Genomic DNA, 21,553 nt, shown 5'->3' with positions numbered 1-21,553 from the left:
TTATCTTCTTGAATATCATCTATATATTGTTCATTTGTGGTTTGTCCGTTTTGTGCTTTCTCTGCAACTTCTTCAACTTCTTCAACTATAGTCGGTTTAATTTCTTCAATATTAGTTGTGTCTGTAACTTCTTCAATGGGCATAAATTGTTTCTTTGGTATTGTTGGTAATTGGGATTTTATGTTTTCAATTTCTTCTTCTATGACTACTGCTTTGTCTTCGCTTCCTGTTTCTGGTCTCTTTTTTCTGATTATTGTTTTTCTCGTTTTTATTGCGTCATTTTGTCCTTCTTTACTTCCTCGCCTGAATGTTGTAGTATATTCTTGAGTTACCTCTGTATCAGAATCGGTGCTTTCTTGTTTAAATGTTTCTGGGTGTACGTGTTTTTTAGTGTGTTGTGTTAATAAAGTTTGTTGTTCAACTCGTGCTTCTGTGGTTTCTGAAATGTGAGAGAATAAGTGTTTCTCATTTGTATATTTTGTGTTGTAAAACGTTTAGCGGTTTGTTTATGAATTTATGTTTTGATTTACATATTTAGTTGTTTTTTAGTACCTTATTTCCAAATGTTTTATTTGTTTAGAATATTGGGGTATGCTTTTTTAAATATTGGTGTGGGTATTTAGGTTGTGTTAAATGTTTGTAATGGATTATGATTTCGGAGAGGAATCTTTTTTGTTGACCAAATATTTCGTATGTAATTTACCGGCTTTATCGAATTTGTTAACAATTGTATTATCTCGATTATTTTAAAATTTGATAACTAATGAAATGTTTTCCTATTATTGATAGTGATTTTTTTTTATTTTCTCTACAGTATGTTCATTAACTGTTTGAAAAGAAATCATTAATCTCTATTGAATTTATTTTCTGTATTTAACCATATTCTTTTTTCTGACAAAATGTACCTGGGAATTTCAGCTTATTAAAAACATTTTCCAATTTTGTAAAGTTTAATAAAAAACATATTGAGAAGAATTTTGAAATTAATACATATGATCTTCTACTGTCTGCAATTTTGATAACTATTAACTTACCTTCTATATGTTCCATGTGTTCATCTTCTATAGTAATATAGGCTGTTTTAGAAGATGACTTCAAAGTTTGCAAAAGATCTAACTCACGTTCATCAGTAGAACCTAAATCTGTGACAATTATACTATGCTTGATATCTTTTGTTTCGCTGGCTGTTTTGGAGGTTGGTTTTTCTGGTTGAAATTCTGAAGCAATGTCTCCAGGTAAAACTTCTGTTTTTATTGCAACTGTACGATCAACAACATCGGGTTGAGCACTGCCTTCTTTAGCGACTCCCTTGATAACTTCTTTTGACTCTTTTTCTGTAGCTGTTACTTGCGTTACTTCTAAACTTTCGGAAACTCGAAAACTGACTTCCGCTTTAGCAATGGAGGATTTTCTTTCGATCGTAAGTGTTGATTCACTTTCTTGAACAATGTTTTGCATTTGTTGGACATTTTCAAATGGTATATGTTCAGGCAATATTTGCTTAAAGTCAGGTTTCGCTGATTCTGGCAGATCCTTGGTACTTGTTGCTGCAATTGTTTCCGTTGTTTCTATTGTTGTTTGACTAGGGAGAATCATTTGTGCTGTTTGTGATGATGGTATTTCATCTCGAGCAAGCGTTTTTTCATTTTCATTATAGTTTACCTCAGATATTGTTAATGAGGACATTTCTTCTAGATTTACTTTTCCTTTCTGTACTTCTGGAAGTTCGGAGGTTTTCAATTTGTCGAAACTTGCAAGTGATAAAATTTCCGTTGTTTGTGCTGCTTCGATACTTGGCACATTTGGCATTGCCGACTGACTTTTGGGAATTTCAGCAGTTGTTAAAATTGTTTCCGATTCATTAAGAATTGTTTCGGATACGGAGATGAAATTCATCTTTTCAAATTCTGTTGTACCAGATTGAGTTTCCGGCTTATGCTGTTTAATAAATTCATTAGTCGTTGTCATGGTCTCGATTTCCAATTTTGACGCTGCTTCGAGACCGGTAATATTAATTTGCGCCATTTTTTCATCAGGCTTCTCTGAAGATAACAATTTTTCTTCATTCTCATTGGACAAGGTTTGTGAAATGATAATTGAAGACATCTCTTCTATTTGTGGTTTGCCTGCTTGTGTTTCGGGAAGCTGATCCTCTGATAGATCTGAAGTGCTAATTAAAGTTTGTATTTGTATTGTTTCAGCAACATCAATTCCAATAAGATTCGGTTGAGCATTTTTCCCACTGGGAGCAGAAGGAGTTGAGAAAATATCTTCTGCTTCAGTTGGTACGTTTTGAGAAATTATCAATGATGTTAGTTCGTTGATATTCTGAATTCCTTGTTGTTCTACAGGAGCTATAGGTTTGACAAATTCTTCAGCCTCGATTACAGTTTGTATTTCTGAAGTTTCAGCTACTTCTCTTCCTGAAATATTTGTGAAAGCTGTTTTCTCATTGGGAGCTTCAGGAGCTTTCAAGTCTTCTTCCAATTCACTGATAATTACTTGAGATACGTTTAGAGATGACATTTCTTCAACTTCACCAGTTCCTCTTTGAGTTTCTGGTGAGAAAGTATCAGCAAATTCATCTGCACGTGTTACTGCAAGAACTTGAAAAACTTCAGTTGCCTCTTTACTGCTAAGTTTCTGTTGAGCTGTCATTTTATTAGGGATTTTAGCTTCGATTAATGTTTCTTCAGTCTCAGTGATTACAACTTGCGAAACTGTCAATGATGATAGAGCATCCAGTGTCATCTTACTCCTCTGTTCTTCAGGTAATTCAATTTTGGTAAAATCTTCAGCAGAAGTGACTGTTAAATGTTCCATGACTTCTGGTGCTTCTCTACCGAATAAATTAGGAAGAGCTGTAAATTCATTTGGTTTTGTTGCATGAGGTAGATCTTGTTCAGCTTCTTGTGGTACAATCTCTGAAATTGCAACTGAAGACAAAACGTCCCATTCAGCAGAACCTTTTTCTTCGTTTGGAAATTTAACCCTACTCAAATCTTCAGCACTTAACATTGTTGTTGTTTCACTTGTTTCCGCAATTTCTCGACCTGCTAAAGTAGGTTGAGCAATCTTTTCAGATGGTTTCTCGGATCCGGGAAGCAAATCTTCGCGTTCATTTGAAACGGTTTGTGAAATAATCAACGATGAGAGAACATCCAAGGTTGTCCTGCCGACCTGTTCTTCTGGCAACTTTGATTTCTCAAGATCTTCAACAGTTGATGCTGTTATTACTTCTGAAGTTTGTGCTATTTCTCTACCGAATAAATTAGGTTGAGCTTGTTTTGTACTAGGAACTTCTGGACTTGGTAAAACCTCTTCAGCTTCGTGTGATATCACTTGAGATACCATCAATGATGATAATTCTTCTAGTTCTGGTTTGCTTTTTTGTTCATCAGGACCAGTAGATTTCATAAATTCTTCGACTGTTGAAACTGTCTGTACCTCTAGAGTTTCTGCAATGTCTCGACCAAACAAATTTGTAATTGCTGTTTTTTCGGATGGTTTCTCATCTTTAAGCAGAATTTCTTCCGTCTCGTGAGATACCGATTGCGAAACAATGATTGATGATAATTCTTCCAATTGAGGAATTCCTTGTTGTTCTTCAGGCGCTATAGGCTTAACGAACTCTCCGACACTTGTAACTGTTGATATTTCAGAAGTTTCTGCAATTTCTCGTCCAGTCATTATTGGTTCTGCATTCTTCATAGTTGGAAGTTCAGATGTTGATAATTGTTCACCAAGTTCATTGGAAATGGACTCAGAAATAATCAATGGTGACAGAACATCTAGTTTAGATACACCAATTTGTTCATCAGGTATCTTTGGTCTCAAAAATTCTTCAGTTTCATTAAGTGCAACAATTTGTGTTGTTTCTGCTATTTCTCGTCCAAGAAAACTGGATTCAGCAACTTTGCTTGTTGGAATACTCACTTCTGGTAAAGTATCTTCCATTTCGTTGGAAATGATTTGAGATACTGTCACTGATGATAGTTCATTCAATTGTGTCTTACCTTTCTGTTCTTCTGGTTTTATTGATTTTTCCAGTTCACTGGCACTGCTGACTGTGAGAACTTCTGAAACTTGAGCTGCTTCTCTGCCAAACAAATTGGGTTGAGCATTGGATGTGGTAGGAATCTCGGGACTTGGTAATACATCTTTAGCTTCATCAGAAACAACTTGAGATACTGTTAAAGATAGCATCGTATCAATGTGAATTTCACCTTTTTGTTCAACAGGAATTTTGAGTTTCGCAAGATCCTCAGCATTCGATATTGTCATGACTTCAGATACTTCTGCTATTTCTCTTCCAATCATTTCCGGTTGTCTGGTCTTCAACTTTTGTTCCTCAGGTTTTACATCCTCGGAAAGTTCTTCCACATTAGATATGGTAAGAACTTCAAGTGTTTCTGCAATGTCATGACCAGTTAAACTGGGTTGAGCTAATTTAGTTGTAGGTTTTTCAGCTTCAGGAAGAGTATCTTCAGCCTCGTGTAATTGTGCTTGGGAAATTACAGATGTTGTTAAAGCTTCAAATTCTGTTTTTCCTTTTTGTTCTTCAGGAATTTCGGGTTTTTTCATTTCTTCAACGTTAGCTACTGTTTGTACTTCAGTTGTTTCGGCTATTTCACGACCTAAGATGTCAGGTTTAGCAACCTTTTCCGTTGGAACTTCAGCACTAGGCAAAACTTCTATAGCTTCACTTGATAGAACTTCAGTAATTGTTGCTGATGGTAATGTATCCAATTGTGTTTTGCCTGTCTGCTCTTCAGGAACTTTTAATTTTATGAATTCTTCCACATCTGCTACTGTTAGAACTTCAGATGTTTCTGCAACTTCCCTTCCAAATAAATCTAATAGAGCAGTCTTCATAGAAGGTATTTCGGTTTTCTGTAAAACTTCTTCAACTTCATTGGAGATTACTTGAGAAACTGTTATGGATTTAAACTCTTCTAACTCTGGAATTCCTTTCTGTTCATCTGGTTTTATTTCTTCGGAAAATTCTTTCACATTCGACATTGTAAGGACTTCAAGTGTTTCTGCAATGTCGTGACCAGTTAAAATGGGTTGAGCTAACTTGGTTGTTGGTTTTTCAGCTTCAGGAAGATTATCTTCAGCTTCGTGTAATTCTGCTTGGGAAATTACAGATGTTGTTAAAGCTTCAAATTCTGTTTTTCCTTTTTGTTCTTCAGGAATTTCGGGTTTTTTCATTTCTTCAACGATAGCTACTGTTTGTACTTCAGTTGTTTCGGCTATTTCACGACCTAAGATGTCTGGTTTTGCAACTTTCTCTGATGGAACTTCGGCACTAGGCAAAACATCTGTAGCTTCGCTTGATAGAACTTCAGTGACTATTGCTGATGGTAATGTATCCAACTGTGTTTTTCCTTTTTGTTCATCAGGAATTTTTGATTTTATCAATTCCTCAACATCTGCTACTGTTAGGACTTCAGATGTTTCAGCTACTTCCCTCCCGAGTAAATCAAACAATGCATTCTTCATTGAAGGAACTTCAGCATGTGGTAAAACATCTTCAACTTCGTTGGAAATGACTTGTGAAACTGTGATGGACTTAAATTCTTCTAATTCAGGGATTCCTTTTTGTTCGTCTGGTTTTATGGTTTCTAGCAGTTCTTCCACGTTGGACATTGTTAGAACTTCCAAGGTCTCTGCGATATCTTGACCCGATAACACTGGTTGAGCAACTTTACCGCTAGGTTTCTGAGCCTCAGGAAGAGTGTCTTCAGATTCATGGTACTCTGTTTGAGAAACTACTGAAGTTGTCAATGCTTCGTATTCCGGTTTACTCGTTTGAGCATCAGGAGCTTCAGGTTTTTTCATTTCTTCAACGTTAGCCACTGTTTGTACTTCAGTTGTTTCGGCTATTTCACGACCTAAGATGTCTGGTTTTGCAACCTTCTCTGATGGAACTTCGGCACTAGGCAAAACATCTGTAGCTTCGCTTGATAGAACTTCAGTGACTATTGCTGATGGTAACGTATCCAACTGTGGTTTTCCTTTTTGTTCGTCAGGAATTTTTGATTTCATCAATTCCTCGACATCTGCTACTGTTAGGACTTCAGTGGTTTCTGCTATTTCTCGTCCAGTCAAATTAGGTTGTGCTGTCTTTGTACTTGGTACTTCTGGACTGGGAAGGAATTCTTCTGATTCATTGGACATAATCTGCGACACCGTGAGTGATGAATGTTCTTCAAGGCCAGGTATTCCCTTCTGTTCGTCTGGTAATTTTGGTTTGATGAATTCACCAACATTTGCTATTGAAAGGACTTGAGAAGTTTCAGCAATGTCTCTTCCTAGTAATTGAGTCTCGGCTGTTTTTTGAGTTGGAATTTCCATGCTGGGAAGTATTTCTTCTAATTCATTGGACATAATTTCTGAAATAACGAGAGATGATAATTCATCAACTCTTGGTTTACCTTTCTCTTCTTTTGGAGCAATTGGTTTCAGAAGTTCTTCTGCATTGTTCACAGGTAGCACTTGAATAGTTTCTGCTGCTTCTCTACCAAATAGATCAGCTTGTGCTGTTCTCTGAGTTGGTACTTCAGGACTTGGGAGAATATTCTCCAATTCATTGCATACGGTTTGTGATACAATCACAGACGATAGAGAATCAAATTCAGGTTTGCCAATTTGTTCATCAAGTTTGGAAGTAAAGAATGTATCTTCCTTATCTTGAGTCAAGGTTTCACTTATTTCTAGAGACTTGACTTCTTGTATGTTAACATCAACAGTTTGTGAAGGAGCTTTAAAGACTCCTTCGAATGGTTTCTCGGATTCTTCAACAACGTTCTCTGTTATGGTTATACTTTCGAAAGTGTCTTGTTCTGGTGATGCTGTCTGAAGACTGAATGGAATTTCTTTTTGCTTCTTCTCCGGAATATTGACTTGAGATTCTATTTGAGTAGTTTCAACTGAACTATGTTCAGTAACAATAGTACTCAGTGCTTCCTGTTTTGGAGCGAGTTTTTGTTTTTCCAATTCACTGGTGCTGATGTCTACAATATTTTCTGAAACTTCAGCTACAACGTGACCTTCTACCAAATTTTTATCGGCTGTTTTTGCAGAAGGTAATTCTGTAGGTTTGTATTCACCTTCTTTGTCTTCCAACGTCACTGTCAGTACCTGAACACTTTTCTCCTCAATGATTCCAACGTCAGCTGTAGCTTCCAAAGCTTTTTTATCACCTTTATAGATTCCTTCAGATTCGGTGACTTCAATCTCTGACCGTACAACAGTTTCTAAGGGAATTTGCGATGGCATTGCTGAAGCTACTGATGGTTTTGATTCTTCCAGATTGCTTATGCTTGAATCAGTGTTGATTTCCATTTTTTCAGCAATAACATGACTTGCCAGTTCTACTGTAGCTGATCGTTCACTTGGTTTTTCAAGAGCAGCCAAAGAAGTTTCTTTATCATCAGTGATCACTTCCGTAACAATTGGTACACCGATGTTATCTCCAATTCCTATACTGGCAGTGTTACCACTAACTAAAGGTTTCTCTTGGAATTCTGTCTCTTTTTCTGAAATCACTGCCTCTGTTTGTACAATACTCTCAAATGGAAGACGTTCTTCTTTAGCAGTGAATGATTTTGGAGTTTCTTCAGAGAAATCACCAGGATATGCTTCTGCATTAATCTCAGTTCGTTCAGCAACTCTGTGTGCATCATAGGAACCAGTTGCTTGTTCTTCAATCATTTCCAATTTTCCAGTGTACTCCTTCTCCTTGTCAGAGGTGATTGTTTCAGTCACCGTTAGACTTGTATCTTCTTCGAAAGCAATATCCACCCTCTTTTCATCAGGCTTCACAAAGTTCTCTAACGACTGCTCCAGATCTCCTGTCGCTGTTTCTGATGTAATGAGACTGTGGAACGTAATATGATCTGCAGTTGCTGTAGCTGATTCGACTGTAACTTTTGAAAATTCACCAACATTATTTTCTGCAATAATTTCACTTGATTCAGCAACAGTATGAGCTGGAATGTCAAAAGTAGCAGATTTAACTGATGGTTTTTCTGTTTCAGGTAGAACGCCTTCTTTATCTTGAGCAACCACATCGGAGACTTGAACACCTTCGCCGATTTCGAAATCAAGATTTGCAGTTCTACCTGCAGGATGATCATCAATTAAACGTCCTTCACTTTCACGGGTGTATACCTCCTCTGCTAAAGCTGTCTGATAAGGTAAGATCTCACTTTTAGATTTTACACTCTGTGGAAGTTCTGTTTCGATATCTGAAACTCCTAAATCACTATGAATTTCAAATTTGGAAGCAACACCTTGTACTTCAAAGTCAATTGTTGCTTCAACAGACTTGGGTTTCGCTTCTTTTTTATAAATGCCTTCTTTATCTTCAGCCTGGGTAAGAATAGTTTGCACAGCTTCACCTTCCGCAAAGGTAACGTCTACCTTTTTGTCATCTGGTGCAACATCCAATGGCAATGGAGCTTCCATCTCGGAAACTGTAATTTCCGTTTGTTGAACTATTTCGAGTCCACTTTGTTTCGGTTTTGCCACTTCTTCCTTAGGTATTTGCTCTTCATAACTTTCAGTACTATTTGCAAGTACAGTTTCTTGGGTTTGTGCAACTTCATGACCTGAGGTGAGATTCAATTTCACAGTCTGCTCAACTGGTGTGTCAGCCGATTGAAAATCTTCCTCCTGTGCAAAAAGGAAAAAAATAAATTTATTTCAGTATTCAATTGAATTTTTGATGTTCTTAGAATTACCTTGACTTCAATTTTCTTGAATACATATTGAAAGAATCAAGAAAATTGATTGCAAGGTTAAAATAATATTGATCAAAGAAGAATATTAAAAGAAAACATACCTTATTCAGAACTGTGATGAGTTGATTGATGGTAAGATTCTCAGAAAACTCGACTTCCACTTCAGCACTGTGTTCAGAAGGTTTGATCTGTTCATCCCATCGTTTTTCAGTTTCAGCAATATGAGTTTCGGTGACAATCAATTCATCCATAGCTTCTTGGCGCGAGAATGCTTTATTTGTTTGTGGAACTTCAGCAATAATATCCTGAGCATTCTGTTCAGCGATAGTTTCCGATTTAATAGCTATCGTGTGAGCATCAACAAATGGTTGAGCAGTGACATCTGTCAGATCTCGAGTCTCTGGAGAATAAACATTTTCTCGATCGCTGACAATAATTTCCATAGTGACAGCTCCAGGTCGAGTCTCGGTGAGTTCAACGTTAGCAATCTTTGCACTTGGTTTAATTTCTTCTTTATAGATGTTTTCCTTTTCCGCCAGCTCATGAACACCCACTGATATACTTTCCAAAAGAGTGTGCGATGGCTGAGCAATTACCTTGTTTGTAACATCAATTGAAACATACTCTCCAGTTGGTGATTCTGTTCTCACTTCTTGATGCATAGCAGCAACTTGAGTTGTAAATTCCGTATTGGCAAATACTTGTTTATCTTCAACGATTCTTGTGTATTCAGTTTCCTTTTCAGAGACAATCACCTCTGACGTATGAATACTTGACATCTCGTCAATGTCGACATCAGCAATCTTCATTTCTGGTACAACATCTTGTTTCACTGGTGCTAGACCCTCAGCTGTAATTATCTCTCCAACAATAGTCTCACGTAAATCATCACGTTCAATTTTTGCCGTGACTGTCAGTGGAACGTCTTTTGGAATTTGAGCCACATTGTCCTGAGAAGTGACTTCCTCCACTTGAAGTGATACCACTGGATGTGTTGGTACCGTTTTGCCACGATGACTTTCCGGCATCTCGTAAATTCGAAGATCACCCTCCTTTTCAACTGATGTGGTTTGAAATACTTCGATACCTTTGATAGCATCATAAATTGTATCAACAATTCGTTCCTCTGGTCTTTGTACATCTTCCATTTGATTCTCCTGATCGTGAACGAGTATTTCGCGAATTTCCTTAGCTTCAGTGGTGTGAACATTGACTGTTCCACTTTCGGTGACGAATTTTAGATCGTCACTGAAGTCTGATGGATAGTCAGCTGTTTGGACCTCCAACACCTTCAGAGACTCTTCAGGTCTGTAGGTTGCTTCAGCTAGAGCTGCAGTTGGTTTCACTCCTTCGACATATTCACCTTCTGATTCTTGAACCATTGTACTGGAAACTGATCCAATTTCAAGTGGTAGAATCACAGTGTCTGCTGATTTAGAGAGTGGTTGATCATCAGGCTGATAGTGATGTTCTTTTTCAGTGGCTACAGTCTCAGTGGTCACGATTGATGATACTTCAACTACGTTCAAATCAGCGATTACCTTCTTGCTTTCCTCGACAGTAAGTGCAGATTCTTGATGTTGTGAATCAACAGTCAACACTGTTATACTCTCCAATAGATTAACATTCGGTTGGGCTTCAAAAGTATCAGCTTTTCTGTCTGGTGAGAAGATTCCCTCACGTTCTTGAACTGGTTGCACGTGAGTTATGGCAGTTTCTCCACCGTATGATACTTCTATTAGGGCTGTCTGTCCAGCGGGTAATCGTCCTGGAACGTAAGTTCCTTCCTTTTCAGGAGCATGCATTTCTTCTGTAACTCGTTGTTTTTGAGATATTATTGTCGTTGATGCCACTTCAGTTGGAACAATCAATTCAGGATAGTATTTTCCAGGTTTATCTTGAGCATGAACTTCCTCAATGACAACTGGCTCCATTGGAGTAATGTTGACTCGAGGTTTGTTAGTGACAGTTTTCATAGGTTCCAATTTATCTTCAACTTGACCTTCATGAACCTCATAAACGGTGAGTCCAATCTGTGGCAAAAATGTATCCTCAGCCCTGACAGTATTTGGTGATATGAAATCATCACTGGGAACTTCTTTATCATTGACTGTGGTTTCACTGATTGTTGTAGCTTCCTGTAAGGTCATGGTGATTTCAGCACGTCCACTTGCCTCGAAGGTGGAAGTTTTCAAATCTGATGGTTTAGCTTCACTTGGAAGAGTTTCACTTACAAGTAAACTTTCTGATGGAACAACTGCAGATGTTGCAGCAAAAGTTGTTGGTTTAAATGTATCAAGAAATTCGTTAATTCCACCTTGAATCGTTGTTTCTGTTATTGAATACGGCTCCATTGGTAAAATAGAAATTGATGCTTTTCGTTTATCCGGTTGTTGTGTTTGAACACGATCAATTTCACTTTCGTGAGTTGGTAAATATTCTTCAGTTAATGCATTCACAGTGTCTAGGGTGATTTTTGCTTTTTCATCATTAGGTTTACCTGGTGCTTGCTCGGTAATTCGATTGAGTGGTACAACTTCATTTAATTGACATGGAATGTTGAGAGCAACTGAAGATACAGAATTGTCGCTAATTACTTGAAATTCTTCAATTTCTTCTAATTCAATTTCATCCTCTCCTATATTAGATCGTTTTGGTTTTAATACTTTTTTTGTTTTCTGAATAATTTCCTCTTCCTCTTGTTCAATTTCAGCCTCGATAGATTTTTTTCTTTTCTGTTTCAATTTTCCTTTCTTGTCCCTCTCGACTATTATTATTTCCTCCATTGTTTCCTCTTGCTCCTTCTTTATATCTTCTTCGATGATTTCCGTTTCGCGCTCATCTTCAATTTGGACTATTTCAACCCCCTCATCCCTATCACGAGGTTGTTCCAATGATTTCATGTCTTTTCGTTTGCGCTGTGTCTTGTGTACTTGCTCAGTGTCCTCGTATTCTGCGGAAAGTATGTGAGAATTTTCGTGTAAGATTATTATGTGATTTGTCTGCAAGTACGCATTACTCCGCTTAGCCCGCGTCAACTTTTCTTATAAAACAAATTTTTTTAAACTTTATTTAAAAATTTTTATTTTTTTTTTATTGAGAATTTATCTAAGAGTGTATTTGTGTCACTGATTATATTTTGATAATTCTATTTTTCATTGCAGAGTGAAGCGTACATGTTCGTAAAAATAGAAATAAATAAACTTAAGTTTTCATTGTTTGGATTTTTTTGAGGATTTTCTTTTAGAAATTACAAAAAAAAATGAATAATAAAATATAGTATAATTTAACAATAATGAAAACTTGTGTAAAAAATAAAAAAATACAAAACAAATTGAGAAAATAGAAGGCAAACAATCAACAAAAATAGCGGACAGCAGACTATCAGCGCGTACGTACAGTGCAGGTGGATGTTTCTTTTTCTTTTTTTTTAAATTGGAAGTGCTGTTTGTTAGTGTTTTTTTGCATATGTAGCTGCGTGTAATGACATGCTAAAAATTTTGTAATTTTGTGCTTGTTTTGAAAGACAATGAAGAATATATAGCGACAAATCAAATCAGTGCTCAAGAATAATCACATAAATGCCCACATCATTCTTCTAAATATTCTTATCTAAATTCAAGCTTCAATTTCTAACGCTAATTTTTTTTTCTAAAATCCCTAAAATTTTTACACACAATTTTACAAACATAAGTTGAAAACATAAAATATATATTAACTATAATAAATTATTATAATAATAATTTATAAATGAAATTTAATATTTAATAAATAAATTCAATATATTAATCGATAATTAATAAAAGAATAAAAAATTTTTAAAAATAAAGAAAAACTTTCTTTGTGCTTTAATTAATCTGTCAGGGAATGAAGTATATAAGACACGCTGTGCAATTTTCATATTTTATTGTTGTTTTATACATGTATAAAAATTTCCGAGTGTTTGAATTCATTTATGTATTCAATTTATTTATTGTTTCATGTATTCTTGAAAATGACAGTATTTTTTTTTTTTATTTGTTGTAAATAGTAATTTTCAGTTAGTTGAAATGAGAAAAATAGTTTTTCTTTGTAAATTACTATATAAATATATATATATATTATAATGATTAAATGACATAAAAGAATTTAATTGATACTTACATTGAAAAAAATGCAGCTAGCGAGAGAAAAAAAATATGGCGCATTGCTTGCGAAGCTGGATGAGAAAGGATTTAGAGAAGATATAATAATATTATAATAAATTGAATGTAGGAACTGTGCGTTGAAAGCATAGCGGCTTAAGCAGAAATGCACAGCTATTAATTCGATCAAGAAAGCATCATGCATCTGAAAGAATACGAAAATATATTACGTTGAATTTTTTATTGTTAATTTTCATTTTAAAAACCTTGATTGAATAATTGAAAATTATAACTGCTCACGTTGAGAAATTAAAAAAAAAATTCATTATTAGTTTTATTTAGTTAAATGCCAAAACATATATTTAAATTAGAATATTTATCATACAATATAAAATATATAAATTTTTATATCTTGCAAATATAAAAAGTAATAAAATATAAAAAAAGATTCTTCTGTTAAATAAGTTATTTATATTTAAAAATATAATTTAAATTAACTATATAGTTATGATTTTTAGAAAGCGGAATACTTTATAAAAATAAATTTTCAAATTAAAAAATTAATAACCAATCAAAACCATGCATCATAAGACGTCGTTTCAAACCTTTTATTTCTCGAACATCTTGCTTCTGAAGCGTTCTTCTGTCCTCCCTTCTCTCTGTAATCAAATATTATTGTTTCTCAAATCAAAAGAAACCAAAAAAAAAAAAATGATTTTTTCAATGCAAAAACACAAAATAAAAACTAAAATACTTTATTCAATGTCAACGTACATGTACAAAAATAATATTAAACTTAAAATAAGACTGGATCACACTGAGTTGTTGTTATGTATGTATGTATATATATATCTATGTACAAAAATCATGCTTTTTTAAAAAATTAAAACTCACACAAAACATTTTCTATTTACATATACAAGAGATGCTTGTTAACATAAGCCACGCAAAAAAGCAATTATTTTCAAATTATATTTTTATAATATGACTGATGTCCACGATCAGCAGAGGGCAAAAGTCTCCTTGTTTAGAGATCTTGATCGAATGATCCTCCAACACACTGACACAAAATCTCGACTTACCCATAACGCGTATCTCTGTTTCCTCGATCACTTCAATTCTCTCTGTTGCATGTTGTTCGATTTCCACCTATTTAGAAATTTAAATTTTTTTTTGTTATACAACAATTTAGCTACAAATTGTTTTTATCTACTAATTTAAATTTCATAAGTATTTAAATCGATTGAAAATTTTTCAAAAAATTTAATCCCTTTCGACGCCTCCCGCTGATAAGATGCCCGTTCATTTGTCAGAATAATATAATAATAATAATAATAAATAATTCAAGGCTTAAGTAATTTTTTTCTTTTTTAATAATATTTTTTATTTTCATTTATTTTATTATTTGTTTTTTATTCTATTTCTTATTTTATTAATAATTATTAATCACTAATTAATCATTAAAAAGTATGAATTAATATTTTGATCGACTTAAACTTCTTTTTTAATTTACGAAAACTTGAATTCGAATTTAATGCGAGATAGAATTATATTATACGGAAACTGAATTAGCCTTTTATTATTTTGACAATTGAACTAGCTTCATATTGAACTGAGCTCGAGTTGGCATTTTATTATTCTGACAAATGAACGGGCATCTTATCAACGGGAGGCGTCGTTTTGTCTGATTAAAACTGCCTTTTACTACTACCCAGATAGCACGGAAACTTGCAGCAAGCTTGCGGCAAGTTAACCGTGCAAGCTTGTCAAGCTTGCCGCACAAGCTTGCTGCAAGCTTGTCTGAGCTAGCGAAATGTCCCACCCAGGGCAAGCTTCCCGTAAAAGTTTGCTGTAAGCTTTCCAGGAAAGGTTGCTGCAATCTTGCCATGAAAGATTGCTACAAGATTGCAGCAAGCATACTAAGAATGATTGCGACAAGCTTGCCGTGAAAGATTGCTGTAAGCTTGCTACGTAAGGTTGCAGGAGAATTTCAACAAGCTTCTGGAAAGGTTGCTGCAAGCTTGCTGCAATTTTTGAAAAATACATTTTAAATTTAAAAAAAATATATTTGTTTTTTTTTTTTAATTTGAAAATTCTTGTAACGTTTATTATTATTAATTATGTCCTGTTTATTTTCATTTGGAAACTCCCCTCAAATTTGTTTCGAAAATTTTCTCGTTAAGTTTCCAAATGAAAATAAACAGGACATAATTAATAATAATAAACGTCACAAGGATTTTCAAATTTAAAAAAAACAAATAATTTTTTTTTTAATTTAAAATGTATTTTTTAAAAATTGCAGCAAGCTTGCAGCAACCTTTCCAGAAGCTTGTTAAAATTCTCCTGCAACTTTACGTAGCAAGCTTACAGCAATCTTTCACGGCAACCTTGCCGCAATCATTCTTAGTATGCTTGCAACAATCTTGTAGCAATCTTTCATGGCAAGATTGCAGCAACCTTTTCTGGAAAGCTTACAGCAAGCTTTTACGGCAAGCTTGCCCTGGGTGGGACATTTCGCTAGCTCAGACAAGCTTGCACGGTTAACTTGCCGCAAGCTTGCTGCAAGTTTCCGTGCTATCTGGGTAATTTTAAATTTAAATTTTTGTCTGACTAAAACTGATTTATACTACTTCTGTTACGAAAATGTTTTTATTTTATATGAAAATAAATTAGTTCAAACAAAATTAAATAAAATCAAAAACAAATTCTTCCTTTACCTTAAGGGGAAAAAAAATGATTTTTTTTTTACCTCAATGGCTTCAGTGACTTCCCAAGCCCGTGGTCGAAAATCATCAGGAGCAAAGTGTGTGATCACTTCTTCGACAGTCGCATGTTGTAGATCAACCATTTTCATGAATGCCCGAAAACCAACAGTCGCAGCAACAATACTCTCATCAGTTGTTGTTTCTTCAGTGAGAACTTCAGTTATTAATGGTCCATGTCCTTGTCTCTCGACCAATTGGACCAATGCATTTTGAGCATCAGGCGTACGTAGTGCCGGAAATTTGTCAGTTCGATAAAGACTTTCATTAATTTCATTAACAGAAACACCTTGGCGCACCAAAAAGCCAATTGTCGCTAATTCACGAAGTGGCGATTCACCTGGTCCAAATTCAGTTGCATTCATAACATCCATTAATTCTTCAACTTCACGTGCAATATTTTCCTCATGTTCCTTAATTATTTGCTCAACTGTTACTTCTGTTTTTACTTTTTCTGGTTTCTTCTTTTTCTTCTTTAATTCACGAATTTCTGGTTGAACTTCAGTTACGGATATTGTTTCAGTTATTTCCGTTGTTATTTTTGCGCGTTCTTCAACCATTGAAGGAATCTTTTTTGTTTTTTCATCAACCATTTTCAGTGATGCTGTTGCTTCAGTGATAACTGAATCTTGAATTGGTACTATTTTCTTCGCTTGTTTCGGCTGAAATGATTTCAAATTTTTTTTAGTTTCAATAGTTTTTAATTTTTTTATTAAATTATTTCCTCTTTTAAGAAACACATACCTGTTCGAAATTGTCATCGAAAGTTGTGGTGGTCTCAAGAACCTGAGTTTCTTCAATATCGACAATCATTCTATGAAAAAAAGAAATAAAAATGGGAATTATTATTATGAAATTAACAAAATTTTTCAACGATGATAAAATTTTTATCTCACCTCTCATCTGTTTCATCTTGTGGTATTATCTTTTCTTTTTGAATGGATTTCTTATCAATTTTCACTCGTTCTGATTTTATTTTCTCTTTTGTTTCTTTGGCTTTCTTCACTTCTGGCTTCTTTTTCTTGTGGATTTTCTGTACAACTGTTTCTACCACTTCTTCTTCTTCATCTTCATCCGGTTGCCATGCTATTGGTCCACCCGCTGTAAAAATTAATTGATGATAATTTTTTGCATTTAAATATTTTTTATAATATTATTTATTTATAAATTTAAAAATCGTATTTTTTTAAAAAAAATGGGACTAATTTGATTAAATAAATATTTTCAATAAAATTGTTATTTACTTTTAACTCGTAATTTTGCTTTTGTTGTTGCTAGACCAATTTCACTGGTTGCTTTGCAGACATATGTTGCTTCATCTTCTTCCGTGGACCTCTTTATTATTAATGCCGTTTTCTTTTCTTCATCTCTTAATTGAATTTTCACATTATCCGTATTTATAACTAATTTATCGTCCTTGTACCAGACGACATCTAAAATTATTTAATTAATATTAATTTCAATAAATTAAACTTATTCGTTGATTAGTTAAAAATTTTAAACGAATTGATTAATATTATAATAAATATATTAAATAATATATTAAATTAAAATATTTAATTAAATACCTGGTGTTGGATTTCCCGCGTATGTACATTCTAAAGTGACTTTTTCACCCTCTTGTGCGTAAACATCCGTTATCTCTTGAATAAAACTTGGTACAGATTGCGTGGCTGGAAAAATTAAAATTATCGTATAATTCGAATTTTTAATTAATACAAAAAAAGAATTTCTTTTAAAATTCTCTTGTATATTTAATTAATATTTTTATTACATCTAAATAATTTATTTACCTTTTTTTCTCTTTTGGTATCAAAAAACTTTGGCCATTGTCAGTAATCTATCCACAAAAACACACAATACATGCAAACACATTAGTAGAAAAAATATTTTTTTTTATCATATTTTTTTTTAATATTCAGGATCGTTCATTAATTTGAAAAAACTTTTCAAATAAAAGAAATAAAAATTAATTTTGAAAAAAATGATTAATTAGTTAATAAGAATAGAAAAAAAATACCTGACATGGTGCCTCTTTCGTCATCGCTGTGATGATCAGAAATTTCTGAATTTGAAAAATTCGTAGCTAATCCTAAATTTCCACTACATTGACTTTCGAGTAATAGAAATTCTTGTAATTCCTCTTGACTATCAGCTGTGTGTAATTGTTGAAAAGCTTCTAAATCAATTTCACGTGGTTCCAAGGGATATAATTTTGGATCAATTAAATTTCGAAATTCACGATTATTCATTGAACGTCGTGGAATTGGAATTCGTGATTTTGGATAAGTATGATATTTTCGACTAGCATCGAAATCTAAATGAAATGAAAATTCTTTTAAATTATTCGATGATGAATCGGCAAATGCAACTTTTTTTGATTTCAATTGTTTGTGGGAAAATTTATCTTGACTACCACTACCACTTGTTGATGTCTCACTATTCTCTTCAATTGGCGATAAATAGAAATTATTATTCGATTGATGTTGCAACAAATGAGAATGATGATGATGTTGATAGTCATTGAAATCCTCATCACTGGACGATGCATTTGAAGATGAAGATTGAACACGTCGCTCAGATTTTGGTGGTGGAAATTCACCAAAATCGAGTACAATTTTTTTCTTTTGCTTTTGATTTTCTTTTGTGTCTTTTTTAATTTCTAATAAATTTTTCATTTGATCCTGAGAACATGATTCAATATGTGATGATTTTCTTATTGATTGTTTTGCCTTATCGATTGCAATATCAGCAATTCTTGGTCTTTTAATTCTAGTTGGTGATGGTGATGATGATTTTGATCTATCATCGAAATTTCTTCGCGGACTCTTTGGTTTTGGTGATGATTTTCTTTTTATATTTCTTCTCTCTGGAGAATTATTTTTACTTGATTTCTTACTCCAATCACGATCCTTTAATGGAACACGTTGACTCTCAGTTTTTCTTTGATTTGCATCAATTTTTTTTCTTTCGGCGTTTTTTACTTTTGACTCGGAATTTATTGTTTCTTGATTGAATTGTGATTTTGTGCTATGTAAATGGGAGGCACTTTTTGAAAATTGTTTTTTTTTCGATGATGTTGATTCAGCACGTGGTATGGTTGTTGATTGTAACCATGAATCCTTAATATCGAGACAATAATCAACGTGGAATATTTTATTAGTTGGTTGTGATAATTCGTTTTTATCTTGCTGATCGTGATTATTTAGAAAAAATTCACGAACGCTACCACCAGCTAAGGAATCATCAATATTCATCAATGTTTTTGTTGATGAAAATTCGCTGACAATTGTTGAGCTATCACGTTGTGATGATGATCCATGTTCATCGAGACTATCGTTGGAAAATGTACATGCAGACACACTAAGTACACACGAATTGGAAAATTCGTTCTTACCTCGAAGAGCCTCTTGCATTTCTTCCATATGTGTCACCCATGATGGTTTTCGATATTGCTTTGTCCCAACGATACCTGTGATGAATATAAATTAATAATTTAAATTTTTCAATATTTTTTTTCATTAATAAATTTGTGTTAAATCTGTAATAACGTAAGAAATGCTTTTGATGTTAATGTTTTATGTAGTTTTGAAAGAGACGGTGTTGATGAAAGAAAAGGGGGAAAATTAGGTTTGTTGTTGATTCGTAGACGTTGAGCTGAAAATAACTTCAGTTTGTGATTAGAACAAATAAATATAGACATAAGAAGTCTAGAAAGAAGAAGTTCTAAAAAGTGAGGCTTGAATAATATTATTCTTGGCTGAAGCTTATGTCTACCTTCTACTGATAAATAAGTGGTTGTCGTCGATACACCCAGCGGGTTGTGTGCTTCAAAAACAATTTCACCAGTATCATCTGGATATGTTTCAGCAATCGTTAAAACTGACGTTCCATCTTCTAATTCCTCGATTTGAAATTCTTGCGAAGGAATTATTTCTATACCTTGCTTATACCATTTTCCCTCTGGTTTTGGCTTTCCTTTTACCTTCACTTCCAATCTGTGAACAATTTTCATTTTTTTCGAAATTTAACTACAGTCAAAATCACTGTAAGCAAATTTTCGATGAAAGGAAAGAGAATAAAAAATAAAAAGGAAGTTTCACCTGGTTAATTCTCCATCTTTAGTGGGAATTATCTGAGGAAGCTTCTTGATTATCTCTGGCGCAGATTCCTCCGTGTCAGTATCAAAAAGAGGTCCCTCCTAAAAATAACAAAAAATTATCATCTCTTTTTTAATTTATATTTTTGCCATTCGTACCTTTGGTGACAAAAGATCTTCCTCTGATCCACTTTGTCCTGTAATAAGTGATGTCGCTACAATTGAAGATGCAATTTCCGAATCTGGTACATATTCGTAAGCTGGAAAATTTTTTTTCAAATTTAGTAAGTTTTAGATTGACAAAAATTATTTCTCTCCCTCACCTTCGACAATTAACGACGTTGAACAAATAGCTTCACCAACAGGATTCACAGCACGACATGTGTATTCACCAGCATCTTCGGGGAATACTTCAGTGATTGCCAAGCTACATACACCTTCGGTATCTTGTAAAATTGTAATTTGCTTTCCTTCCTGAATTGGTTTTTGATCGTGATACCATTCGACTTTTGGAATTGGCTTTCCTTGAATTACACATGTTAAATTAACATTTTCACCATCCATAACACGAATTGGCGATAATCTTCTAACAAATGTTGGCGATGATTGTTCAACTGTCTCCTCCCATGGAATGTCTAAAAGATTTATTGTTGCTGTACATGTAACGGAACCAACGACATTCTCCGCTCGACAGGTGTAGGTGCCTGCAAATTCTGGTACAATTTCCTTGATCAACAAAACTGATCGATTCTCTTTTGTGACTATTCTCATCTCGTGTGTAGTCTAAACAAAAAAAAAGAAATTCATTTTATTTGATAATAATTTTATAATTATTTCTAAATTTACCAACCTGAAGAGGACGATTGTCATGGAACCATTGGAATGAAGCAACGGGATATGATTCAACGACAGTTTCCATAATCACCACTTCTCCTTCGGCAACAATTTGTGGTTGTATTGGTTGAATAAATCGTGGTGCTTTCGCTGCTTCTGTATCATCTTCCTTCTCCCTAACAGTAACTGATCCTGAACTTCGTGCTTCACCAGCAGGATTTTGAACTCTTATCTCATATTTTCCGGTATCTTTCTTTCTCGTATCGGTGATGATCAATTCAGCCGTATTTTCATAAATATTGACATTTGTCTCATTTGATGGTACAATTTCAACACCATTCTTGAACCATTTAACTTCCGGCTTTGGTGTACTCTCAAATTCAGCAACAAGTGTCAATGGTTTTCCAATTTGTGCAACCAATGCTGGCAATGGTCGTGTAATTTTTGGAGCACGAAGTATTTGAGGTTTGGTGACAATAGGTGCATTACTTACAAGAAGATTAGCTCTACATTCAGCTTTGCCAAATTTATTGATTGCTCTCACTCGATAAATTGTCTCGTCATCAGATGTAGGCTCAAGGATCGTTAATTTACTTTCTCCCGTTTCTGGTATAAAAGTGATTTCCTGTTTTCCTCTCTTTGGTTTCACTTCCTTTTCACCGCGATACCATTTTACTTCAGGTGTTGGTTTGCCTGTGACGACACATTCAAGAACTGCTGGCCTATGCTCCTCCACCATCAACGGTTTTATTGGTGATACAAAATGTGGAGCAATGCCTTCTTCTTCTTTTTCTAAAGGAAAAAAAAAATTTGTTGATTTATTTGGCTTTAATTTCAAGAATTGAAAATCAAAATCAAATACTGAAAATTGTTAAAATATTAGTTGAATAATAAAATTCAAACTGAGTTTTAGGAAGAATTAAATTAAATCTAGGAAATATTTATTAGGAAATTGACATGCATTGGGAATGTAGTATCAAAACA

The 21,553-nt window shown here is 34.0% G+C and overlaps 1 protein-coding gene across 4 annotated transcripts in view; it reads right to left on the bottom strand.

The window, feature by feature from the left end:
* LOC127281907 (titin) overlaps positions 1–21,553 on the bottom strand; it is a 97,014-nt gene that overhangs the window by 36,265 nt on the left and 39,196 nt on the right. The window contains exons 35-50 of one of the 4 annotated variants that reach the window (XM_051305920.1): positions 20,586–21,361; positions 20,059–20,518; positions 19,895–19,995; positions 19,740–19,837; positions 19,414–19,634; positions 19,034–19,108; positions 17,205–17,309; positions 16,881–17,069; positions 16,533–16,737; positions 16,381–16,450; positions 15,624–16,298; positions 13,957–14,023; positions 13,480–13,533; positions 8,852–11,703; positions 1,035–8,682; positions 69–439 (exon numbers count right to left, since the gene is read on the bottom strand). In XM_051305920.1, the coding sequence (XP_051161877.1) occupies positions 69–439; positions 1,035–8,682; positions 8,852–11,703; positions 13,480–13,533; positions 13,957–14,023; positions 15,624–16,298; positions 16,381–16,450; positions 16,533–16,737; positions 16,881–17,069; positions 17,205–17,309; positions 19,034–19,108; positions 19,414–19,634; positions 19,740–19,837; positions 19,895–19,995; positions 20,059–20,518; positions 20,586–21,361 (13,967 nt within the window). Of the gene's footprint in view, positions 1–68; positions 440–1,034; positions 8,683–8,851; positions 11,704–12,641; positions 13,080–13,479; positions 13,534–13,956; positions 14,024–15,623; positions 16,299–16,380; positions 16,451–16,532; positions 16,738–16,880; positions 17,070–17,204; positions 17,312–17,429; positions 17,477–17,656; positions 19,109–19,413; positions 19,635–19,739; positions 19,838–19,894; positions 19,996–20,058; positions 20,519–20,585; positions 21,362–21,553 lie in introns of those variants that run through there. The other 3 variants (XM_051305903.1, XR_007843107.1, XM_051305894.1) reach the window with 3 other exon arrangements.

Source organism: Leptopilina boulardi, unplaced genomic scaffold, assembly GCF_019393585.1.
Source record: "Leptopilina boulardi isolate dan_hultmark-lab unplaced genomic scaffold, ZJU_Lbou_2.1 LbouV2_114, whole genome shotgun sequence".
Classification (NCBI taxonomy): domain Eukaryota; kingdom Metazoa; phylum Arthropoda; class Insecta; order Hymenoptera; family Figitidae; genus Leptopilina; species Leptopilina boulardi.
The sequence above is the reverse complement of the archived record's forward strand: the minus strand, read 5'-3'. Positions and strand labels throughout refer to the sequence as shown.